Source organism: Urocitellus parryii, chromosome 1 (assembly GCF_045843805.1).
Source record: "Urocitellus parryii isolate mUroPar1 chromosome 1, mUroPar1.hap1, whole genome shotgun sequence".
NCBI classification, from domain to species: Eukaryota; Metazoa; Chordata; class Mammalia; order Rodentia; family Sciuridae; genus Urocitellus; species Urocitellus parryii.
Genome location: NC_135531.1, coordinates 250,624,449 through 250,650,807, shown reverse-complemented (window position 1 = coordinate 250,650,807; position 26,359 = coordinate 250,624,449). Strand labels below are relative to the sequence as shown.

At 36.8% G+C, this 26,359-nt stretch overlaps 2 protein-coding genes across 5 annotated transcripts in view; one reads left to right on the top strand and one right to left on the bottom strand.

Annotated features, from left to right (window-relative positions):
- Window positions 1-376: 376 nt before the first annotated feature.
- Stradb (STE20 related adaptor beta) lies at window positions 377-19,842 on the bottom strand. 3 transcript variants are annotated; one of them, XM_026405318.2, is made up of 12 exons: window positions 19,754-19,842; window positions 16,487-16,591; window positions 14,275-14,355; window positions 10,016-10,115; window positions 6,172-6,293; window positions 5,685-5,793; window positions 4,577-4,700; window positions 3,107-3,278; window positions 2,698-2,802; window positions 2,285-2,529; window positions 1,571-1,613; window positions 377-1,071 (listed from the first exon to the last, which is right to left on the bottom strand). In XM_026405318.2, the coding sequence occupies exons 2-12, from the start codon at window positions 16,496-16,498 to the stop codon at window positions 928-930; spliced, it is 1,257 nt and encodes a 418-aa protein (XP_026261103.1). In that variant the 5' UTR covers window positions 16,499-16,591; window positions 19,754-19,842; the 3' UTR covers window positions 377-927. The 3 variants fall into 3 exon arrangements, with proteins under 3 accessions (XP_026261103.1, XP_026261104.1, XP_026261105.1); XM_026405319.2 differs by having other exon boundaries at window positions 16,487-16,588; window positions 19,754-19,836; XM_026405320.2 differs by having other exon boundaries at window positions 1,027-1,095.
- A 281-nt stretch (window positions 19,843-20,123) lies between these two features.
- The window catches only part of Trak2 (trafficking kinesin protein 2), a 58,077-nt gene continuing 51,841 nt past the window's right edge, over window positions 20,124-26,359 (top strand). For both annotated transcript variants that reach the window (XM_026405315.2, XM_026405314.2), the window contains exon 1: window positions 20,124-20,373. The gene's annotated coding sequence lies outside the window, so the exon portion shown is untranslated. The remainder of the gene's footprint in view (window positions 20,374-26,359) is intronic.

The window sequence follows — 26,359 nt, the reverse complement described above, 5'->3', positions numbered from 1 at the left end:
CACTCAAACTACACTTTTTGAGATGTAGTATCCCTCTTTTACCAATAAGGAAATATCATTAATTAAGACCTCTATGCCCTTAAGTGTTGCACCTGTGACAGGAGCAATAATTATGTCAAAGGCCAAAATGCCTTCTGCTTCCATTGGGTTGTCCCCAGTCTATAAGGTTATGTAAATCAGTTTGAGACACAGCTTTTCTTGACTAAACAAATTGAAATCTGTTTCAACTTTATCAAACCACACATGGAAAATAAATAAAAGCATAAGCTGGATTCAATAAATTTTTATTGAGCTCCCTCAGGGTGCATGAATTTAGGATCTATAATTTACATAGGTAGAAAAGTGTCACTTTAGCCCCCCTTTTTAAAAAAGCAAATTATATCTTCTCTATGTGTTTCAAGTGAATCATTTAAAGTGAGTGAGGCTCAGTGTGATGTTACCATATGTTTTAACAGAAGAAAAAGGAATAGGATAAACATTTTCCCTTTCCCAGAATAAGGGTTTAGTGCCAAGATAGACTAGCCTTGGTCTAACAAGAGCTGATCAAAAAGGCTGGAGAATTTGGAAGATAAAGATGTACTTGGAAGCACTATCCTCTGAGGACAGCAAAATGTCAAAAAAACTAACTGGCTCAAAAATTATACTGGGAGATCAAGAGAAGAGTTAGTCACAGCTTGGGAAAAAAACTGAAAATTAGATGACACTATCTGTAGCTAATTCTGATGTTTCCCTGGAGTTGTGAAAGCACTCTAAATAGAGGGGTTATGGCTTCATACCCCTGTGAGCAGAGTGGTTTTAAATGGTAGATTCTCCAGTGCACCAACTGTATTTTCAAGTATAATTCTGGTATTTATACCTAGCAATATAGAAGAAAAAGCAGCAAGGAGAAAGTGTCAAGTATACAGGACATAAAATGAGTTGGTAGCCCTAAAATTCCCAGTACAAGTCTTTTTCGGTAGGAAAATCACATTCTGGCTCAGTCCAAGGCAACACTGGAGGTACTGTTTCTGATGGCTTATTATAAGCAGGAGGCAGTAGTGAGAGTATTGAATCCTGGCTTTCTTCTTTCATCTGTTAAGGAAATCCAAAATAGGGCTGTTGGTAGATGAATTTAATATGTCAGTTCTGTTACCAATAAAAAAAAAATCATCAAAGAAACTGTTTTAAGTGTTTAAATTGTTCTTAGGTATTTTCCCTAAAAATGCTTTTGACTGATAATCTGAAAAAAAGAATAAAGAGCCAAGTAAACTGATTTTTATCAGAATTATTTTGTCCTTTCATCATTTCTAGCCAATACAGAAAAAGAAAATGTCTCTAATGAAAACATACACTGAACATATAATAGCATCTGATGGTAGTCCAATTTGCTTTTACTCACTTTGTTTTACAGAATATGAATCTTTTAGAAAGTCTATATGTACTTAAATTACCGAAAAATTTTTTTCTTGTTTTTAGCTTTATTTTGTAAGAAAGTTACTAGTCAGACTCTTGACAACCATAAGTATTCCTTTAGCCAATGAAATGACTTTTTAATAGTACTTAAAAATATCTGGACAACAGATCAGCTTACCTGTTTGAAGAATACATGGGACAATAAGCTGCTTGCTGATGGCCTGAAATTTTTAAAAAGTTATTGAAAAAACAGAACCTCATATTAGAATGTAGATTTAAGATATATACTAGAAATTAGGTTTAGAGCCATAAAACCCAACTAAAAATTACAAAGAAAATGAATATATGTCCAAAGCCAAATTCTTAGCTCCAATCTTGACTAATGGGAAGCATTAATTCTAGAAGTATCCGTCAATTAATCTATACTCAACATTTATTGTGCACATACTATTTATAAGGAACTATATGAGGCACTAAGGGGCTAAAAACAGATAACTAAACATATCTTCTTTCCAAAATACTAATGTTAATATATAGCTATGTAGAGTAATAATTTATATTAGTATAATAGCAGCAATTTATATTTTTATACTGTTTGGAGGTTTCTAAAATGTCTTAACATAAATGTCCTAATTAATGTCCAGGAAAAGGAACAGATTTTTACAGGTGAGTTGGCTAGGAAATGTACAACTAATACTGGAGCCCAACTCGTGCTATTAATTCAATTTTCTCATTTGCTTTTCATCTCAAGTTGTCCTCAGCATTGATATTTTCTATATTAGGCTAGTTTTTTGATCAAAAGATTTGAATTTTATAGGAAGGGTAATATCACAAATCTTCTATATGAAATCAACATGTATATTTTGTGCTATTTATAGATAACCAATATTACCTTTTCTCAGGATCTTGCTGCAAACAAAGCTGTACCAAGCTAAAGAAGGCAGGAGAGAAGGTTTTTGAGGATGGCGTGTGCAGTCGGTCACTATTGACTGTGTGAGTTCCGCTGGAGACAAGTACACTCTCTCCAATTCCAGAGTCTATGCCTGACCGGGAATTCTTCATTCTAGAGTCTGATTGTGGGAAAATACTGATATCCAGTGGGCTATATGGAGGACCTTTCAGTTTCTGTAACAGCATCTAAAAAACCCAAAAATTTCCTTCAACCCTTTTCAGGCAAAATATTAAAACAACAATAATAACAATAAAGTTCCTAAGAGTCTACAATAAACATGTTTAACAAAAATTATCTACAGTGTAAGAGAACCTATGAAAGGGAAGAAGTTCAGTAATTTTAGTAGCACTTACCTGAGTTCTCTGCATGTCCTGGAAAGGTACTTGCCCACTGGCTAATTCACATGCTGTTATCCCAATACTGTAAATATCTGACTTCACATTATATCCATGTAAATCCTAGAGAATACAATTAATTTGATGTCCTTTAGTGCAAAAAAATTAATAAAAAGTTAACAAACATGTGCTCTTTTGATAAAATATGGTGAATGACAGTGGGAAAAAATACCCGTAAGCGCAAAATCAAGATCTACCTAATGTATGGCTTATGATTAAAAATTCCTAACATAATTTTGACAAGAAAGAGGGAAAGTCTTGTAGTAGGCCATTCATCAATCCAAATATAAGGATGCAACTGTCCTTTAATCAAACTCAGAAGACACTCGAGACGCACAGACAACCCAATGCCACGGCCACACCTGACCTGTCTCAGTAGTTCTGGGCTCAGCCACGGCTGCACTGATGTGCTGAACTGTGGGAAATCAAACACAGCCCTATGCCTCTGTCCGTGCTTAACCAAACTATGCAGGTGGGACAGGCCAGAGAGGGTCACTAGGCCATCACCAGAAATGAGGATGTGGCTGGCTTTAAAACTCCTAGAACAAAAAGAAACAGTCCTAAGTACTAGGAATCTGGCCCATAAAGAGAGAATAAAAGTCTAGTCAGAATGAATCTATCCTTGGAACTTAAATACCCTTTATAAAATAACAGTGCCTCATATACACTGCTCTACATATGGAAATGTTGAGGGAATTAAGGAAGTCTTCCACCTCCTTAATATAGCACTAGAACAAAGAAAAAATACAAATGACAGCTACATGTATGGAACTGGTAATTTTTTTTCAAATGAGGAATGGAATAAAGTTATTAATTTCACTATTTTAGGTTGCTGTTGCAAAAACACCCAAAGTGTCCAAAATATCAAATAATATTTGAAGAGATAAGGTTATAATTTAAGGTTAAATGTGATACTATCCATTAAAAACAGTCTCTCAAGATATAACATCATTTATTAAGATATTTTGTATAAAAATTCCCTTTGTCAGATAAATAATAAAAGAGTCTTATTTTTTTTCCCCCAAACACTGAATTTGGACACTAAGAAAGCAGGTCAGCCAAGACACTGGTAAGGTATATGGAAACTTCAGTAAATTAGAATATACCATTTGAAATCCTCAGTTAACAAAATGCTGCTAATAAACAAATTACAAGTCAAAGGCTTCAAGGAAATTGAAACAAAACAATAAGAAAGCAAGGTTATTTAAAAGCAACTTAATTAAAAAGCAAAACAAAGTCCCAGCATATCTTAAAAGAACACTGCTTTTCACATTCAATTACTTCTGCAACTGCAGTTTGGTAATGAGAATTTATACTTAATATGATAATCTCAGGGTGCTGCAAGATATTTCAAAAATTAAGAAAGGATTAATTATAATTGGATAATGATATATATATATATGTGTGTGTGTGTGTGTGTGTGTGTGTATGTGTGTATGTGTGTGTGTATAAAAGCTGGAAAGCAGATAAAGAAACTCTTTGTTTGCTTAAAAAAAGAGAAACCAACAAAAAACTCAGCTAATGAGGACCCCCTTCCCTACAACTGATACTCTGAACATACAGGTTCTTATATCCCTCATGAGATTCAGACTGCATGCTCTGTTAGGTCAGGTACTCCACCAGCACCAAGGACAGCACTTGGCACAGATGATGTGGTCTCAAAATGGTTGGATAAAAGGTAAGCATCCACTGGCTCCTTCCTTCCTAAATTTTTGTTCATATATTTCTCATCCCTTTTTTCTTTTTAAACTTCTTTTTTTACTTCCTCCTAACAACTTTATTTCCTAAAAGATGTCTTTCAACTCTTTCATTTTGTAAAATGCAAATAAGTAAATACCTATGAATACAGCCATTTTGGTGCAGATAGTTCAACCCACGCACTGCTCCAAAGAGAATGTTTCTTATTAAAGCTTCGCTCATTCCTTCAGGAAAGTAGGTCCTCAAGAGCTGACTTGCTGAACCTGAAAGAACCCTGACATCTTTACATGAACATTGAAAGTGATTTTGCTCCCATCTATGTTTTTTAAATGTATTTATCTGTTCTAATTATTTATATATGACAGTAAATTCATTTGGACACATCATACATAAATGGAATCCATCTATGTTTTAAAAAGTGTTCTTTCAACCATAAACTCACACATACACCTGTTAGTTGGGAACCTATCTACTTTCCCATGTGAAAGTGAGTTTTCTTCAAGAATCTATAAGACTCTTTTTTCTTGGCTGGGGATATAACTTAGTGGTAGAGTGCTTGCCTAGCATGGTTCCATCCCCAGCAACACACATATACATACACAGTTTTTTTCTAATGACCTAAAAAGTTAGGAAAGAGAATTAATGATTTTTCATTATTACCAGTAAAAATACATATTGCATATGTATGTAATATGTAATGTTTTAAATCCAGAAGAAATTCACAAAAGCTGTTATAAAGATCCAAGCTATACAATTTATTCACTTATTTATTCAACACTCTTGAATAAATAAGTCTTGGGGGACCCAAAACAGAAAATATAAATGCTCCTTGCTCTCAAGAATCACCGGTGAGGGAGATGGGCATACACACACATTTATAATCACATGAAATTGGTTCACAGTGCAGTGAACATGAATGGTATGCATAGGTGGGAAAACTATTTTCCTGCAAAATTACAGATGCTCTCTGAAACAGGGGAAGAGATAGCTTGAGCAATGGCATAAAATTCTTAGAGAATTAATGTTGGTTTCATTGATCATCATACCCATTATACTTTTTTCTGAAGACTGAAAGTCAACATGATAGAGAAATATATCATAAAATATAGATATCATAAAATCTAGAATTGGTCATTAGATATATAAATTAAAAGCAATGAATAATAAATCTAAGATCTCATTCATCTTTGTAATGATAGCATCCAGACTAAACAATGATTTATTTTATTTAATACCAGTTTTCTTACCATAAGCCATAAACGGAGAAATAACCCAAAGCCAGCTGCCCACAGTGAAAACTGTCCAATAAGTTGTAATATTGGGGTGCCGGAAAAAGTGGGATAGAATCACTGCTTTCTAGGATAAACATACAAGAGACAAGACATTTTTACAACCTTTATTTTTCTTATAAGAGAGCAGCAGTAGTGGCAGCTAAACACCCAGGGAGCTTCTTACACTAAGCTCTGTTCTTATTGCTTCCATCCCTCTAAATCTCGCAGCCATGCCATGAAATACATGGTTCCCATTTTATAGAGGATAGCACTTTTTAATACGAGAGTCACTTGAAGGAATTAACAGTCGTTACCAAAGTTTGAATGTATTTGTTCTTTCACAGAATGGATCTGGCTGTCAAGTGTGTTTTCCAATACAGTAACTTTGTGTTGGTAAGAGGAAAGAAATCTATCCCCTCAAACAGACATTCCATTAAGTATGTCCTTTTCTTCCTACTGTTACCTGCAAAGCTTTTAGGCGTTCTTCAGTGCAGTTTTCCAGATTTGTAATTTTTATAGTCACCAGTGTTCCTGTAGGAGTATGCCGTGCGAGATGGACAGAAGTAAAATTATCAAATCCTCTTCCTGTAATAAGACATAAAATTAAAGATAGCAACAAAAAGAAAAAATTGACACTGTGTACTTTATCAAAATTAGAAACTCCTGTTCTTAAAAAAATTATTAAGTGAGAAGGCAAACCACTAACTAAAAGTATTAATAATACTTATATCTGATAAAACTTCCATTCAGAATACATAAAGAACTCCTATGACTCTGTAAGGTGACAAGCAGTCTAATTAAAAAAAAGACAGAAGATTAACAGGCAATTCACAAAATAAAATATGGGAAAGTCCAAAAAGTGAGTGAAAAGAAATGAGATAGGGAAATACAAATTAAAATAATGCCAGACCATTATATATCTACTATAACAGCTAAAATTGTAACTTTAGCAAGTTGTGATATAGTCAAAAAAAATGGAGGGCTAGGGATGTGGCTCAAGTGGTAACGCGCTTGCCTGGCATGCACGGGGTGCTGGGTTCGATCCTCAGTACCACATAAAAATAAAATAAAGATGTTGTGTCCACCGAAAACTGAGAAATAAATATTTTAAAAAATTTTCTCTCTTAAACAAACAAAAACAGAATGTCATTTGGCTACCTCCTACTCTATTTCTAGGGCCTGACAATTATTGATCTGATTTTTATTTATCATCTAAATGATATCAAAAAGGATGTAAACTTTTGTGTTTAGCTTCTTTCCCCCAGCATAATGGTTTTGAGATTCACCTGTCATATCGGTAGTTATTTTTCTGTTGCTGAGTTATGTATGGAGAATTTATTTATCCATTCACAGGTTGGTGGATACTTGACCTGCTTTCAATTTTTGGTGGCTAGAAATAGAGCTGGCAAAAACACCCCTGCACAGGTCTTTAAGGAGACATATGCTTTCATCTCTCTTTGACAAAATACCTGAGGGTCAAACTGATGGGCCATGGAGTAAATTATGTTTAAATTTATAAGTTGCCCAACTGTTTCCAAAAGCGGCTGAACTATTTCGCATTCTTACAATGTATGAGACCTGCAGTTGTTTGGCATACTCACCAGCCTCTGGTGGTACATTTTTAAGTGTGACACTGTGCACCTATTAACAAGCACCTGATCGATGTCAGTTCTCTCCTTCTATCCAGTCACCAAAATCTGTCTGTTTTACCTCTGAAATGAAATTATGCTCACCTTCTCCTCTCCAGAGTCCACTTCCTGCCTTAATTGAAGTCTTTCCTCTCTCCCTGGATACATACCACTCCCTGTATTCTCAACCATGGCATGTACTAGAATTATGAGAGAACTTCTTCAAAGTGCCTATGCTTAGGTCCCATTCCCTAGAAATATTGATTAAGGGCTCTGTAATGGAATACAGACATTGCAATTTTGTAAAAGACACAGGTAATAGGGATGATTTTTCTGGTTGTGAATCACTGATCTACTGTATCTTCCAAATTACTACCCGAGTTGTTCTAAAGTTGGCATTTTATCAGTAGGAGGGTACTGTGGTGCAACAGTTGAAAGCTTAGACTCCACAGTCAGAAAGATCTGGTTTCAAATTTCTAGCTATTATAAATGTATCTATCTATCTATTTGTATAAGATAATATATAGATGATTTGAAATCTCTAGCTATTATAGCTGAGGCTACTGAGACTCTGCAAAATAAAAGTGATAAAGGGTTAAATGAAGAAAACACATATTACTGTTCAGCATAATGACTGTTAGATGCCACCATTACCAGTGCCATTATCAACAATGTCTCTCTAGCACTAAGAGGATAAATTCCAAACTTCTTCCTTAAATCCTTAAGAAAGTGGGTAAGATGTGGGGGCCAGCAGTCTGAACTTCTAAATATATCTTATAAAGTCCTTCACAATGTGTTCCCTACATGCCTTTGCAGATTTATTTCCTACCACTGCCCACTCTTCTTTCCACTTCTATTTACAGAGGAACTATGTAGTATTCTCCAACCATCCTTCTGCAGTCATTTACTGTGGTAAACATTTTTACCTTTCTTAGACTGGCACCATCTGAATTGCCTTTCAGATGCTGATAAATTGCCTTTCTAATGCTGATAAATTTGCTATCAGGTAAGATTCTTATTCTCCCTTGATCTCCTTGACACTGGCATGTGCTCTATGCATGGCCAACTGGAGGATAGAGGGAGTGACATAAGAAGTAGGGGTAATCAGAACTCATTGCAATGAGGCCCCATGTCTGTGGCAGCTATACCCAACTAAGTAGTGCACCATGCTGCCTAGTCCATGGCTCTCGTCTTATTCACTCAGCTCCTTTGGGATTCTTCCAAGCCTATTTCTCTAGTCAACAATTCTGTGAGTATTGTTCTTGAACAGTATTGTTCAAGAATTCCCTTTTTGCATAAGTTACCAGTATTGTTTTTTGCTGTTTACAACAAGAACAAAAACTAACTAGAACATGTAGCAAACTTTTCCTGATTTTTTTCTTTGACTCCTAGAGGTTTGGTTGTATGCTCAATCTTCTCTGCTCCCAGAACATTTAGTACATACCTCTACTGTAGTACTCTCAAGACCATGAAACAGCACTATCTAACGTCATCTTCCCAGAGGTGCATTTTGCATTGTGAGATGTACGTGAGATTTTGGGTGCCAGAGGATAAAATGTTATGGTTTAGATGAGGTATCCCTCAAAAGTTCCTGCATAGGAATATTTTGGAGGTGAAATGATTGGATTGTGAGAGCGCTAGAATCTAATCAGTCCATCCTAGTTTGAAAGGACAAACTGGGTGGTAATTGTAGGCAAGTGGGGTGCGGCTAGAGAAGGCAGCTCATGGGGTCAGAGTAGGTGCTCTGGAAGGGTTCATCTTCCCTGCAGCCCACTCTCCTTTCTCTTTCTTCTTCCTGGCCATCACAAATGGAGCAGTGCTCCTCCACCTCAGGCTTCCACCATGATGTTCTGCCTCATCTTGGGAGTCAGTGGAGACAGACCACCATAGACTGAACTGCTGAAACAATGAGCCAAAATAAACTTTTCCCCCTTTAAGTTGTCACAGTGATGGATTTTTTGATCGTAGTAATCATAAGCCAACTAACACAACTCCTCAAGTGTTTCAGAGGCTTTGCATCCCCAGAACCTACCACTCACTGATTTAAAAGGTATTTCTCAATGTTCAGAGTTATATAGAATATTTCATATATAGAAAGCTATAAATGAATACTCATTTTATTGCACACTTAACTGAGAAATATTTCTACTATAAATGGAATTTTGGATAAAATTTTAAATTAGAAAGTAATTGGTTAAAGGTCTACGACTGAGAAAATTTACATGATGTAAGTTGTACACAGTGGTATTCGCCTGTATTCTCAGGATGATGAGGTAGGAGGATTGTTTGAGTTTAGGAGTTTGAGACTAGACTGGGCAACAAAACCCAGTATCAAAAAAATTTACATTATGTGATTTTAATCCATACTCAGTATAAAATTAAACCCACAAAACTAGAAGCTTCCCACAATAAAGAAAAAAATAATAAGTTTTTGAATTTGTGTCTTCCTTCTCTGAATGTACTTCAATGGAAACGTAAAACTTCTAGACAGTAATCTTAAATTCTGGGTCATTATTTTGAGATAGATATAAAATTAATTCAATATTTGATTGACATTATTAATACCCAGTTTTATGCTACAGGTTACAACAGAAAAAGATTTGCCTCTAAAATAGTTTTTTGTCATTAATTTTATTTCTAGCAATGAAGGGTCAGTTATGTGAAATCCAGGATTATTACCTATTTCTACTTGTAGTTCATAGTGAGAAACATTGGTGGAACATATCACTTCATGGGCTCTAGCAGATGGAGGCGACCAGGAAACAGTTGGCTCATTGACCTGTGTTTTTTTTTACAAGATGAAAACAAAATAAGTAAAATTTTTTGTTAGTTCCCCAAGTAGGCTCCCCCTCCTCAATATAAGTACTGATGTATTTTCAAATAGGTACTCATTAGGAAGGCACTGAAAGGTGCTGAAGAAATTTTTAAGATCTAAAAGAAATTTACCAATTGCTAATTGATGTGAGTTGGGGAGCTCTTGACCTATAAAGGGGAAGTCCACAGGAAAAGCAGAATTATAAATAAGCAGGAATACTATTCAATGAAATTTCTTATAAAATTTTTAGAAGTTGCTGAGAATGCCTGATAATTCTTCAGGGTATCTAATAAATGTATCATCAGAAGAGCTGCAGCAACCTGTGAGGGAAATCTCATGCTTGTGCTCTTTACTCTAGTAGTTGCCAGTTATATCCATTTCTCCTACAAGGTACATGCTCTACTAGAGCAGCTGTTAACAGGAAACAATTTGCCTATTAAAATTGATAAAGAAGTTTTTCATAAGATGAATCAAAAGGGAGGTCAAAAAGAAAAAAGAAAAAAAAAGTCAAGAGATGGGAGAATAGGGTACATCCCTAGCGAAGGACCACCAGGTCTCATGGGGTGCTTTGAAGTCAGGGTCAGGTTTGCACCTAAATATAGTGGCATTGAAATAAACACACATACAGGAGAAAGAAGAAGCCTAAACCACTGGTGTCATATGATAGCCATGAGGATCTTCTAAAGGACATCAGGACCCTAAAGAACACTTAGAAGTCTTTACTGGCACCAGCAGGTGGCAGGAATCTTGTTACTACCTTCAGGGCAGGGAAGCAGACAAAGGGGGAAAAAATAACATTACTATGTGCTAGGAATTGTGCTAACTTCTTTTCACATTCTTGACTCTTTAATCAGAAGAAAGAAATGGAGTCTGAAAGTGACAGATGCACTTCTATACACAGTGGTAGAGGGAGCCCTAATTTTTTTCCTTTTTCTTTTTTTGGGGATGCTGGGGATCAATCCCATGGCTTTGCACATTACTAAGCAAGCATTCTACCACTGAGCTACACTTCCAGCCTTGTTCCCTAAACTTTTAAGAGAACAGAAAAAATAATAAAAATTTCAAGCTCATGTCTAAAGATGAAAAAGGTGAATATTGTCCAAGAGGAATGAAATATTGTAGAGAAATTCTACCAAGCAATTGGAAATAATCCCAATGAAAAGAGAAAAGAAATCTAAAGAAATCAATTTAGTTTCCTAAGAACAGGTAGTATTCAGACAAATTCAGATTTAAAGAAAAAATATAAGAAATAAAAAAGCATATAATGATTTTTTAAAATTTTAAAGTCATATCAACCCATAAGCTCACCAGGAAGGCTAGAAACATAATGAAGTGAGGCTTTACAGTTCATTGCTTACAAAATGGTCTCATGTTACTGTGTGACAGATTAATACTACAGTTCAGCAAATGGAAAAATAGAAACAGAAAATATCTGATGCATACCAATGCCTGCTTACAGCAAAAGAAAAGTACTGTGATATGAATTCCAAATAATCTGAAACCTCCATACTGCCTTTAATTATTCTTTGGTCTTTCTTACAATTTTAAGGAAAAAATGGATTGATGGTGCAATGTAAGAGCACCATTTCCTGTGACAGTGGGAGACTAGGTTTACACCGGTCTAATGAACTTGCCTCTATGGATCTACTCTAGATTTCCTAACTAAACCCAGTTTCTGATCCTAAGAGACTAAGGAAAAAACCCCAAATCACAGTTTAAAAACCAAGACACGAATGGCCCTTAGTGAAATATTTTTGAAATATTCTGCTAGACTTTTACTTGTGGTGAAACATATCTTTCTATTTTATTTCCTATGATGAAGTTTTTTAAAAATTTGGATTTATACAACTAACTCAATGATATTGCAGAGAACACTCCCTGAATGGGTTGAAAATTGGACTGGGTGGCCTTTCAGGAATTATTACACTGCTAAAATCCTATTTATTTATTTGGTACCAGGGATTGAACTCAGGGGCACTCAACCACTAAGCCACAACCCCAGCCCTTTCTTATATTTTATTTAGAGACAGGGTTACATTGAGTTGCTTAGGGCCTCACAAAATTGCTGAGGCTGGCTTTGAACTTGAAATCCTCCTGCCTCAGCCTCCCAAGCCTCTGGGATTATAGGCATGTGCCACTGTGCCCAGCTAAAATCACATTATTTTAAAAAGCAGCATTTCAACTCAGTCATCATAGCCTTTCATTTGTAAAGGCTAATTAAAGAAAATGGGCTTTGTAAAAAAATAGGCATAGAGGTTTCCAAAGTGATAAAAGAACATAAATCATTTGGAAAACTAAAGACTATTCTGGAAACATGATCTTTTAACCTAACATGTAATCCTGTATTTAGGATCCATGTTAATGAAGAATTACACATTGCACAAATAGAAGATCACAGGTAGTGTTTTGAAGTGTAACTCAAGGAGGGCCCCAGAAGCTTATTCTAATCATCAGGCACCAGTTTCCAGCTGGTGTCAATTTATGTTACATAACTTCTCCAGTTTAGTTTCTCTACTAGGGACTTCAGACAGATTATACCTCTGCTTCCTTAAGACTTTGGTCTAACTCCAATAACAGAGCACTCCTTAAAATATAAAGTAGTTCTATTTTGGAAGTTTGAAGTATTTCACCATGGAAGTTTCCTGAGTTCTAAGTTCCTGTCTTGGTAACAGCAGGACACAACAGTCAGGTGACTCTGAATTACCTTGGCCATAAAGGTGTTACTTGAGCCAAATCTTAGATTGGACACTATCTCCTACTGTACCAGAAGGCAAGCACCTAGAAGGCTTTAGAGTACTAGTGCCTAAAAAGTGAAATGACAAAAATGAAGACAGTTCAAGATAAAAGTGGGATACATTATAAGCAGGAGCAAATGGAATTACCTAATTTTATAGCAAACTTAGTAAGACATGTTCCATTTTGTAGTAAAAACTGCAGCCTAAATTAAGGATTAAAAGGAGGAAAAGATCCCAGATAAATATTTATTACCAAGCATGTTACTTTAAATATTATTTGATATATCACATACTGCCAAAGGGAGATAAAGATGAATAAGACAGGATGCTTCTTTTATAAGTATCACATTATGGTTGAAGAGACATACACATCAACCATTGTGAGATAAAATACATTATGAGAATGTCTATGGTAGATGAAAGTATAATGGAAAAGATGTCACAGATCAAACTATTTGACCAATTCTTTATAGATAAGAAGGAATTTCTAGGGGAGAAAAAAAAGGGCATTTCAAGCAGAAAGATGAGTGTGAGCTAAGATTCACTAACAAGAAACAAAACTCAAAAACTAGACATATTCCATACCATTGAGAGTATGTTAACATGTTAAGAAGTTTAGATTTTTGTCCTACAGGTTTTAGGAAATCAATGGAAATTTTCAAACTGCAAAATGAAACAAGCAGGCCTATCTTGGTAGAATACTGATGTGGGAGAAGATCACGTGTGTGTCTTGGAGACTCAGGCAATGAGTCTACCTGTAATAGGCCAGGTGGAAGATGATGAGACTTGAGTAGAAGCAGTGCTCCGTTAAGTTGGGCACAGACTCAAGGACTTTCATGGACAGACTCCTAAAATGCGGGATCTAAATACATATGGGGTCGGGGTAGAGGCAAAGTAGGATAGCTTCTAAGTTTCTAAAGTAAATGACTAAGAAGATGACTTAGTAGATAACTTAAAGATAACTTAATGGATGGGTTTTCAGTAACTAAAAGAGGAAATACAATGGGTTAGTGAGGTTTGAAAAAGGATTAAGGTTTTAATCAAATTCAGCAGAGATTCCTTTGACAAATATAACTGGACATATTCTATAGACACATTTGGTTCCCAGGAAAGAGTAAAAATCTAAGAATCATCAGTTCTGTTTGATGCCAGTGTCTCTTCAGGACACCTGACTTAGCACCAGGACAATCTGAAACTTGAGCAACTGATAAGTGAGGCTGCTTCAGGGAGAGCTGGTCTAGGAAGAGAGGAGGTCAATTATAGTAGCAGGAGAGGAGTAAGAAACAGTAAAAGACACTGCAAAGAAAAAGAGCTGTAAGAGTTGAGGAGTGAATGGTATTACAGAAAAGCAAAGGATGAGCATTAATTATATTCAACGATTTTCTTACCAAGTATTGATGGATACTGCTTTCAGATTGTTTTTCAGGTCTGAGTGATTCAACTCGTGTTCGTGAAGTACAGAAACAATCCTGGAAGTCAAAAATACATTAAGTTAAAAGTATGGTGCAGGATAAGCAGGAGTGGCATATGGATAAAAAAGGTCTTGAAATGAGGAGCGGAACAGAGAGAAAGAACAGCCCAGACTTGAAGCCAGGATCCATACCATGGAGGTCCTCAGTATGGGGGGAGAAGGAAGGAATAGCTAGTTGTGCAGAAGGCAAACTTTATATCTGTTAAAAGGTGCTATCTCTGATCCTTGCCCTCTCTTTTCTTGAGGTGATAACATTAATTAATTTTAAATGCTGGTGTTAACTTTTGATTCTTTGGGCACTTTTGATGAATTCCTGAATATTTAGCTAAAAATTATTCTGCTGTATTCATTATAATAATTTTAATTTTGATCCTCATTTTTCTTCTTCAGTATAAGGATCATGTTTATAACATTAAACCACATATTAAGTGTATTGGGAACCAATTTTTTTTCTTAAGGTGACAAGCATGTCTCAAAGCAAATTAAAAGAGACTTACTTCTATTATCACAATTATGTTTTCTTGCATGTTAACCCATGATTCTATCATGTATTATTAAAAGAAATTTAACATCTGCATGTTATCTATAACCTCATCAATTAGTGGGTACAGCTGATCTTATACCATTTAAGAAAAAAGCATATCAAAAGAAAAGCATAAACACATTGCATGAGAGACTTTTATAATAAATTATTTTCAAACATCTCATCAACATTCATATTTATATGAACATTAGAGTATAATATAAAATGAGTCTTTTAAAGTCCATCCATGCCTACTTAATATTTTGTAGTCAGTTACTTAAAAGTAACCAAAGTTATTTTCTTTTAAGATATGTCAGCATTTCTAGATAATCAAACTAGTCATTTCTGCAGTTTACCTAGTTTACTGATTATTTTAAGTTGAATTCAGTCTCTGCAGCTCAGAATCTTCATCTATCAAATGGAGGAACTAACATAAACAGTCTTTTCTATCTTCTCCAACTTACAAACTGAAAGAAAATTACCAATCTTAAGTAATCCTTTAAAGCAGGGATCAGCAAAATAGGGTCCATGTGCCAAATCTGGTTCATGGCCGTTTTGAGAATAAAGTCTTATTGGAACAATCATTCACTTTTATTCATTAACAATGCCTATGATATGGCTGCTTCTCTGCTACAAAGGCAGAAAAGCAGTAGTAACAGAGACAACAAGGTGTGTAAATACTGTTTGGACTTTATAGACAAGTTTGCTGATCCTTGCTTTAGAGAATGAGGTATTTCACTTCAATGCACTTCTGAAGATATAAATTTAAAGTAAATGACTTATGCATTTTTGCACATAAATAATTATATAGTATTCTAACTTCATAGTTCTGCCTATCAGCCCTGGTGACTGATGGAATGGAGTAAATTAGCAGATATGAGTTTGAACCCTGGCACCATTCTTGGCAAATTCAAATTAGGATGATGCTCTCTCTCACAATTTTAAAGACTACGATTATTGTCTTAATATAAAAAAATTCCCTGTTCAAGTTATACTCCATTTATGTATGATGAGTCAAAATGCATCCTATTGTCAAGTATAGCTAATTAGAATAAAAATTTTAAAAATGCCAAAAAATTCCCTGTTCAAACATTATACTTTATATAAAACAAAGTAAAAGTCCTCAAGATATTTAATCTAAAGTGGATATCATGGATCTAATATAAGCAGAAAACAAGGAGGCATCTATACCTCATTATTATATATTGATCCAAATGTTTTTGTCTGATTAAGTCAAAGAGCTTACTTTTAACACTACCTTGCTTGCCTTTATTCAGATGAAAATTTTCGAAGGGATTTTTGAAAGATTTAAAGGATGAGGCATAATTAACTGGATGGAACTAACATAGTAAAACATATATGTAAGAAAAACTGGACACGGGATAAAGGGATGAGTATAAGGAGTATATAAAAAATATATAGGAGAAGCTCTTTTCAGAAAAGACAAAAACTCACTAATAATTCATTTCTCAAAACCACAAATCATTCAGGTAAAAACATCTTAGAACATAGTGTACTCCATCAGAATAAATGCCTTCTGTTATGGCTCTGCACAAATATCTGACTGCTCATGACACCAAGTTAGATCCTGTTAATAAAAACTTACCAAAAGAGACATTGAATCGCTTTAGTTCACAGAAAATGACAAAAATCCATCTATTTCAAAGAAGAGTTTTGATTTATCTTCCTTTCGAGATGCAGAAATATCCTACTAAAAAAAACACAAAAGCCAAATAATTTAGATTTATATATAAAAGTTCCTTGAAAAACTAGTTGTCATAAACTCCTTCAATATGTAGGCAGCTATTCCTTGACACAGGACTAGAGACATTACTGACAAATATCTTTAAAGAGCATTTCCTTTTACTGAACACTATTTGGGATCACCACAGAAAGGTAGAGTGAAGTTGAAGGGAGGTTCTGAATATTTCTGAAACTTCGGTATACTCAGTATATTTGCATCTCTCCTATCTTCTCTGTACTGGTTTTTGAAAGAATCCTGGGCAAACATGAAAGCAATGTAGAAATGCAATTTTGGATTCACTTTACAATTTTGGACTCAATATACATGGGCCCATTTACAATAAACTCCAAGAATTTCCAATATTTTTATTTATTAGCAAACTTTGAGACTTTCCAAAACTTTCTGATTGAATTAACCTATTAAATCATATGGGGTCCCTGATTACCAAATCTGGGAAAGAATTAGAATTAGTAACAGATGAAGAAACAATGTTTTCTTGTTACCATGTTTAAAAAATGGAGAAAGGCATTTTTTTTGTTGTTTTTATGTAAAAATGACATTTTTTTGTAAGAAATTGTTTTACCTTATAATTTTTAGTTCTTAATTCTACTCTTAAAATTTGTTGATATCATATATATATATTATTATGCAAATATTCCTATCCATTTTCACTAATAAAATATTAATCTCAATACTCTGTGAAATTCTGCAACAGATGAGAAATTTTTTTTCTTTTTATCTTTTTTGGGGGGCTAGGGGGTACTAGGGATTGAACTCAGGGGCACTTGGCCACTGAGCCACATCCCCGGCCCTATATTTTGTGTTTTATTTAAAGACAGGGTCTCACTGAGCTTAGAGCCTCACTGTTGCAGAGGCTGGCTCTAAACTTGTGATCTTCCTGTCTTAGCATCCCGGGGCCACTGGGATCACAGGCGTGCACCACTGTGCCTGGCAACAGATGAGAATTTTTACTTGGTAACATCTTTGGATTCAGGGAGATACAAAAGCACCAGACTTCTACTAATAAAAAAGGGAGCCATGTTCTAAGCTTGCTAGCACTTGGTGCTCCCTTATTTCTAAACAATGTCATTTCTTTCATTTAAATTGTACTCAAGTCCACAAATTTCACGAAGGCATCTACAAATATCTGAGCAAAATGAGAAAAGTAAGAGTTTATAGACCATAAATATTATAGAGCAGTATCCAATTTTATTGCTAAAGGAAGAAGTGAATTTACTCAGGATGTTCATTATTAACCAAAAGCAAAGAAAAGGAGGAAGAAGAACCTGAAAGATGATGATTATTTCATTGCCAGCCAGGCATTACTATCAATTAAGGCACTAGAGTTTCCTGTACTACAAAAGGGGAAAAGCAACCCTCCAGGATGACTGAGATCAAATGGGATACTTCATCTGCAAGTGCTCATAACTACCAAACACTGTACACAAGATAGAGCTGATGCTCTGAAAGATGCAATGATGGCAGTACAAAATGCTAAGGCTTATTTGGAAAGCAAGTTGGCAATGGTTTGATAACCATGAAAATATTCATACTTTGTGACCCAGTAAAATTCCCACTTCTAATAATCTGTTCCAAGGAGACATTCAAGTAAATGAATCAAACACACAAAGTCAATGCACTGTTACTGGTAACAGCTAAGTATTCATTCCACACATGTATAATGGGTCAGGCACTGTGTGGGACACTGGGGACATCCAGGGTTAATCAAGACAGACAAGGACCTGACTACTTGGAGTAGTTTTTTCCCATAAACAGAAAGTTTAGGGATATCATGATGAATTGAATTTTCTGGATACCATGATTTTGAATCCTGTTTTTTTCACTTAATAGCTGCCAAGTTGTTACTGATTTTGTTGTCTTAAACAGTTTGAAAGTCCATGACATCATTTATTTTTCAGAAAAATCCACAAGAAAATCTGTGAGAATTGTTAGTTCTAAAAGGATTGTCCCTATGGGGTGGTTTAATCCTACAGGCTTGTACACCAGACTATTAAGAGATAATTTTACAAGACATTTTGAGGTCAAGGGAGCAGCTGCACCTGGCAAAGGAGTGGGGCAAAAGATTTGCTGTCAATTTTATTGGGCATGCTCTTTCACTAGTTATGAATATAAATCCTTTTTTAAAAACTCATACTTAAAAGACTTATATTTATGAAGGTTTTCATGACCATTTCAGTACAGCCCCTTGCACATGAATCTAGAAGCTAATTACAATAAAGCTTTATAAATAATATGTTCCATAACCGAATGGTTCATCCTAAGGCTTTAATCTGAAAGTTGAACACTTTTAGTGGAAACAAAGGGCAAATCTATTTACAGAACTCGGGTTCTGAGTTAATTTAGGCATCCAATGCAATGAGCCAACACCATAGGGAAAACAAACAAAACAAAAAGAAAGAAAAAAAAAAAAAAAGCTTTAACTCTTTGTTGAGCTTCGAAAATACTGTAATTTTCAAAGTGATCTTGGGAACCCATAAAAACATAGATTAGAGCGACGCACAGCTCGGTAGAATTTTCCAAACTTAGTATCATGACTCATGCTTTCAACAAGTGTTTACTGAGTGCCTACTGTGTGCCAGGCTCCGTGCTAGGTAGGCGCCGTGTGTCATATCCTGACCAAGTTTTGAGGAAATAGGTATTGACACAACAAACCTACAACGCTAAACTCAAATGCTGAGGACAAAGCGACGGACCCCAGAGCATTTAATTTTGTTAAAGTTTCCTTCCTAGACCTGCAGACAGATCGAGCCAGGGCCAGTGTCTTCGGTTTGGAAATTCGCCAGACCCGTGAGCGCGGCTAAAGGTGAGAGCTGGGGGAGAGGAACCACTAGTGGCTCCTGCCTGCATACCTGGCGCTGTCAACCCTTCGTGGTACCAGTCCACCCGCACTCAGGAGCCTGGACCACCGCACGCGCTGGAACTCGCGGCCCAGGGATTCCCGCAGAGCCGCTGCCGCGCGGGCGCAGGGGCCGCTCGCTGAGCCACACTCCAGCCCGGGTTCCAAGTGGGCGGCCGGTTCTAGCCCCTGGCTTCCCGGGGCCAGAGTGGACCCAGCCGCACTCCCTCTCCTCACCCACAGACCCCAAGTCATTCCCCTCCCCTTATTACCCTAGCGGCGACCACGGCCAGTGACTCTTCAGGTTGCCTGCTGTGCGGGGCCAGGGCGGGCCGGAGCCCCAGAATCCGGGAGCCCAGCTCGCAGAGGGGCGAAGGGAGAGCGCTAGGCCCGCTCCCAGCGCGGGCCAAAGAGCACAGAGTGCGGCACGACGGCGACAGGAGACCGTCAGCCTGGAACTCTGTCCCAGAGCCAGGCAACCGGCCCGGACAGGATCCGCCCCACCCCTGCCCAGGTCCCGGTCCGGCCCGCCGCCCCGCCTCTCGCCCCTGGGCCCGGCAACCAGGGGGTCGGGGGCGGAGCCTCCGCGCAGGGGGCGGGGCGAGCAGGAAACTACAGTTCCCAGTAGGTCGTGCGTTGGGGCTGTGGGGGCTGCTGGGAGAGTGGGTCTCCTTGGAGCTTCCCCTGTTGTGCGGGGGCTGTCATCGACCCAGCGTCACTGCAGAATCGAGGTCGCCGAGTGATGATGTGAAGTCGCCCGCCCTTCCCTGCCACGCCCGAGTGGTTACTGGCTGCGGCGGCAGCTTGGGCTGCTGCTCTCAGGCTGCCGCCGCTTCTGGGGCTTATTCCTGAGGTATTGGGGGCGGAGGACGGCAGACGCCGGGCCATTCCAGTGAGTAACCTTCCCGCGCGCGACTCGAATTTGCCCTTGCCAACTTCGCCGGAAGGCGGAGGAGCCACCCCGCCCCGCGCCCCTTCAGTTCTCGGAGGTCGCGCGCGGACACCGGGTTCCGAGGCTGGGTACCGGGAGTGCTGGCTGCACGCCAGGTCCTCCCTCCGAGGTGGGAAGGAGACTGTTTCCGAAGTGTAGGTGCGAAGTGATGGTGGCTCTGGCCTCGGGATTTACCCCAGCTGCCGCTCTGAGGATTGGCAGCCTCTTATCCTCTGTCCGACAGCATCCATCTGGAGCCCTGTCTTTTAGGATGAGTGGCTTTAGTGTCTGGACATTAAACCTTAAGCCTCGGTGGCCATCTGTGATGCAAACGGGAGGAGAGGATATTGGAAAGAGCACTTTCTGAGTTGTGTTGGGCTTTTCTTTGCAATTGATTTGAAGCCAGACGCCACATTAAAAAGAAATGGTTGGCTATAATTTTAAGCATGAATAATGGATATTGGCATTGTCCTTTTTAGCACCAGCATAAAAATAATCTAAACAGTTAAAAAAATTGTCATGGCAGTAGTTACATGCTCATACAGCTTTTACTTACATCTACTGTTTCTTTGCTGGTAAAATTCATCAAGCTGAAATGGACCATAAGAACAAAGTGAAACAGACTCTTCCAGTTCTAGAGCTCTCTAAGTAAATTTTTTCATGACCTTCAAATCTTTGCTGTTGCCTTGTAAGTCTGAGCTACAGTTATCTCCAAATTGCATGGTAATGGTGGTGAAGGGCACTTAACAAATGGTGAAGGGCATTTGGTGGTGAGGAAGGGCAGAGATGAAGACACTATCATAGCAACAGTTCTTCCAGTTTTCTATTTTTAAAATTAAGTGATGTCCAACAAGTCTCAGACATTTAGCAGGCACATAGTATGTGAAAGAATGTTTTATAAATCTTACAAATTTTGTTCATATGATGGAAGAGGTAGGAAAGAGTCAGTATTTGAGTACTTGTAGTCTGCCAGGCACGCCATTTATGAGCTCTATATACATAGCTAACTTAATCACTTAACAAACCTGTTGCAGTAATCAGGCTTTGCTTATGTAACAACTAGAGATTTAAATCTAGATCTGCTTTGTTTCAAAGTTATAGATCAGGTAACTTACCTACTTCAGAAATTATAGATCTTAAATACTGGCTAAAAAGGAGTTTGGGGTATTATTTCCTAATACTGGTTTCAACACATCTGGCCCTTGCTTTGGTACTTTTGAACAAATTTTTTCCTTTGCCTACAATTTCCATCCCTCCTGTTAAGACCCTAAAAATTCATTCCAAATATACTTCAATCTATTTTTGTAAGAAATTATAGAATTGGACTTTTATCTCAAAGGTCCTTTCCAGTTCATAGGTTTTATGGTTCTACAGTTCAAATTATAAGCCAAGAAGTGTTATTCTCCACTGTGAATGATTAACATATGTAGTCACAAATAGTAGAAAAATTTTTATTTCAATGCCCCAAATATGTTAAATACCTATATAAGGAATGAGGCAGATGATAGTGTGTTATTTCATGTTCATTTTGAATTTATTTTTTTGTTTTTTTAAACATCATCAGCACTGACTTTTGATCCTCTTTAGTTTGTCCTATTTGGTTGAAAAGAAACCTGAGGCATTAAGGTAATCGTCACATTTAAATGAGTTAGTCATGAAAGGAGCTAAATTATTCATGGTTTTCTGTCATTTCTGTTCAGACCTGAAGTGTTCTTATAATAATAATAGGAAACATTTGTAGACTTACTATGTGATAGGTACTAAAAGTCTTACCTACATTAACTTATCCTCATGTTAGCACCATGAATTTTTTTTTTTTTTTTTTTTAGACAGGCAACTAAAGCAAAGGGAATAGTAACATACCCAAGGTAATTTACTGTGTGGTAAAACTGGGTGTCAAACCAGACAAGATCAAATCTTTAATATTCGAGTATCTATTACCAACCTAATAATGGTATTTTTGTTGTGATTAAATCATATATTTGTGCAGCTACCTTTTTAGAATGCAAATTCAGCATTAAATGATTTTGTTACAAAGTAAATGAACAGAGCCAGGATTTGAACCCATGCTTCCCTTACTTCAAGGTCCATGTTCTTTTCCTCTCCTTCCTGTTAATCAAATCTTTATTAAATTCTTTCTGTGGTTCACTGTCCTAGATGCTAGGACATAGTCTTTGTTGTTAAGGTATACAATCTGAAGAGGGAGACACAATTAAGATAATGTGTTGAGAAGTGTACAGAGGTCCTACAGGAACACAAAGAAAGAGCACTGAAATCAGCCTGGAGTGAGAAGGCTTGGGCCAATCCTGAGAAAACAAATTAAAATTAGCCTTGGCAAAGAAAGGGGGTAAGTTTTATTTGAGTTAAACTGTGTCATTCCAAAATTTTCATGTTGAAGCCCTAAGCCTCATAACCTCAAAATAAAACACTTTTGGGATAGGGCTTTTGAAGTGATTGAATTAAACTGAGGCCTTTTAGGGTGGCCTCTAATTCAATCTGACAGGTGTCCTTATAAGAGGTAGAAATTTGGACACAAAAATTTACCAGAGATGCACCTGCACAGAGGAAAAGACCCTGTGAGGATATGTCAAGAAGACCAAGGAAACAGGCCTCAGGCCAACACACTTACCTTGGACTCTACCCTCCAGAATTGTAGGAAAATAAAGTTCTGTTGTTTAAGCCTCTCAGTCTGTGGTATTTTGTTTTGACATCCCCAGCAAACGAACAAACAGCTATATTCTAGTCAAAAGGAATGACATATAAAAAGCCTTTTAGGTGTGGCCAGGTATTTAGGTTTCATGGTGAGAAGTTTTGAGAGATGAAGCTGGAGACTAGGCTGGCCAAGTTAGGAAGATTTTGTTTGAGAACCTGAGGGGTTTAAATTTTATACCAAAGGAGATGGAATGGTGGAGGGATTTTTAGCAATGGAAAAACAAATTTACATTTTAGAAACAGTATTCTGAGCCTTGGGGGTGGGATAATATAAAAGGGATAAGATTGGAGTCAGGGAGACACAAATTAGTGGCTATTGCCATAGGAAGCTGAACTAAAGATTTTCTTAGACTATTGAGATGTCAAACTAAAACACAACCATTGTTGATATAAGGAAGACTATAACAGGAGTAGTAGCTAACCTTAGGGCATACATAAGAAGATTTAGAAAGAATTTGTATATAGCTCATTGTACTTAGACACTGGCTTTGTTTTGACCTTTTGCTTTGCTTATATGGGTCATAAAGCTTTATACAACTATAGTTGTATTTTTCCACTATGAACAATGATTTTATGTATTTAACAGACATTTATGATGCTTACATCATTTAAGCCCAATCCTCTGAGAGATTTATAAACTACCTACTGTTATCTCCATTTTATACATAAATATATAGTAACATAGAGAGGCTATGAAACTTGCTTAAATTCATGTTAGCTAATATACAGCAAAGACTCAACTCAAGCAGTCTATCTTCTGAGTCTTAGCCTTTCACTACTTGAGAATCAGGGAGGAATACAAATATAAATTGAGTATGTTTGGTGTCTGGGATAGACAGTTTGTAAGTGAAAATGATAAAGAGATGATTTGAAAGTATTTTATAGAAAAGTAGAGTGATGGAAGAATTACTTATTTTGAATTGGGCTTCCCAAAAGACTTGGTAGAAAAAGTGGCATTTGAGCTGCTGTGTGAAGAATAGTTAGATTTTGGATCTGCAGAATTGGGAGAGAACATCAGAGATAGACAAAATTGCATGAACAAAATTACAGAATTGGGAACTTGCTGGTGTGTCTAGGGACCTAGTAAATGCAGTCCTTTGTTTTGGCTGGAATATATTGTGTGGTTGGGGAAGGAAGTTGGAGAAGCCAGTTTGTGGGGTGGGGAACAAAACTCTGGAGAAGAGAACTTTCAAGTGTGAGATGCAAGGAAATTGAAGTTTCAAGCCTGAATAACTAAAGTGTATGCCAGATGTGGTTATCACTGAAGACAGAAAAATTATCAAATCCCAAATCATTAGTTGATAAGTTCTATTTTCACTATTTCACAAGTCCCTCTCTCTTACTGTTGCCATTCACCTGTTTTATGACTTTATGAAAGTAATCCATATATAATGTGATAAAATGTCCTAATTATTTTTCTGTCTCCATTCTGTCTATTCCTGAAATTTATCACCATTCTGCCTCTGGATTTATTTTCCTCAATGTCACTTTCCATTTAGAAATTTGTTTCCTACAGTATTAAGTTCAGACTTCTTATGTTAAGCTAGTCAGATTTAAATCTCCAAATACCTTACCCATAATCCTTACCACTCAGATTGGTCTTTATACTGCTACCTTGCTTTTGGATCTCTTTTTGGAGGCTTGTGTGTGTGCTTTTTTAAAATTACATTATTCTAACAGATATACTCCATTTTCATCAAAGTCTTTTCATCCTTAAGAAACCCATAAAAATTTTACATCCTATGTGAAGCCAGAAAAAGGTTCTCCCCACAACACTATCTATGGAACTGTTAGGTTGTAATACCCATTAAATATTTGTTAACTAGTGGTGTTATCTTATTTTCTTAGGTTTCTTAGATATTATGTCTAATCTAGATCATAGAGATCATTAGTGCTTTCCCCATAAATACTAGATTTCTTAAATCTTTAACCTTCTTTTGCACGGAGGCTGTATATCTCTTTTTAGTACTTTTCAGTTTAATTCACATGGTATTTATTGAAAGCTGTTCAATAAAAAGCTGACTGACTAATTTTTGATTGAGATCATTTTATTGGTATTTATTTTAGAACTGACTGCTTCGTATGTAATGTTCTGACTTTATTCCTAGCTTTACCACTGACTAATATAACCTTGAAGACATTCTGTTTAACCCTGTATTTATGTTAGAAAATGAGCATACAGAAATTGCCAGAGGTATAGAGGTAGAACTAATTCACTTTATAATGGTTGTTGAGATTTTTGAAGTTTATCTATATTTTTCTGCCAGTGTTTGCCAAACTTTGAGTTCTTACTCTTAAGAAAGCTTTTTGAAATCATAGAAGGTAAAGGAGTAGTTAAAATAGGGCCTAAATTAAGAATGTTATACTATTTTTTGTAACAGTGGAGTTGATGAATTATACTTGGTGAAAGTATTCATTCATCCACCAATTTAGTTAGTAATTCATTTCAGCAAGTATTTATTGAGTTACTTGATCTCCTGCCATTGTATTTGTGTTCTGATCAGTAAGGAGAAGGAAAGGGAGGAGATGGAATCTTCTCTTTTCTTGCAAGAGGACTTCCAGGAAATAAATTATAGTACTATGAAAGATGCAAATGAGATGCTTTGTTATAGAACAAAGGTGGGCAGGGAAGGCCACTTCAGATCAGGTGAACTGGTAACTTCTCTCCAAGCATGACTTTTAAGCTGGGACCTGAAGCTTGAAAAGTAGTTATCATATAAAGAACAAGAAAGAAGAGTATTCTAAGTATGATAAATGACAATTACAGAGGCCCATAGATAAAAGAGAACAGGAGAAGGAGGTGAAAAGAAGTGACAAAAGGCATTTATCTCAGTGGCTTACTATGACCAGGAGGAGAGTGGTGCAAGAAGGTGAGGGAGGAGGAATGGGCAGGGACCAGGCTGGGCCAGACCTTATGAGACTGTGACTAGAGGTGTGACACTTATTGTAGGTATTATGCCACCTTTTTTTTTTTTTTTTAAGAAGGAGTTTAGTTTTTAAAACATGATTCTTGCTGCCTTATAGAGAAGGAAGAGGAGCAAGAAATTTAAGCATGAAGTCCTGTTAAAAGGTTGGTTTGTAAACTGAAGGATGATAGTGGCTTGACCTCTGATGGTGGTAGAGAAGACAGAAGAGTGGGTAGATTTGAGGTGTATATTGGTAGTTGACTGTACAGGATTTATTAATGGATTGGCTGTGGCAGGGTGAGGGAGGAAGGAATCTAGCATTCAGTATA

Bases quoted from the DNA above. Each gene is read 5' to 3' on its own strand.
- Stradb (XM_026405318.2), bottom strand. The intron at 3,279-4,576 runs GTATTTACTTAT...TTTTTGTTCTAG, and splicing joins CAAAATGGCTGTATTCATAG to GAGTTTTAAAGCCAGCCACA. The intron at 2,803-3,106 runs GTCAGGTGTGGC...TGTATTCTCTAG, and splicing joins GCCCAGAACTACTGAGACAG to GATTTACATGGATATAATGT.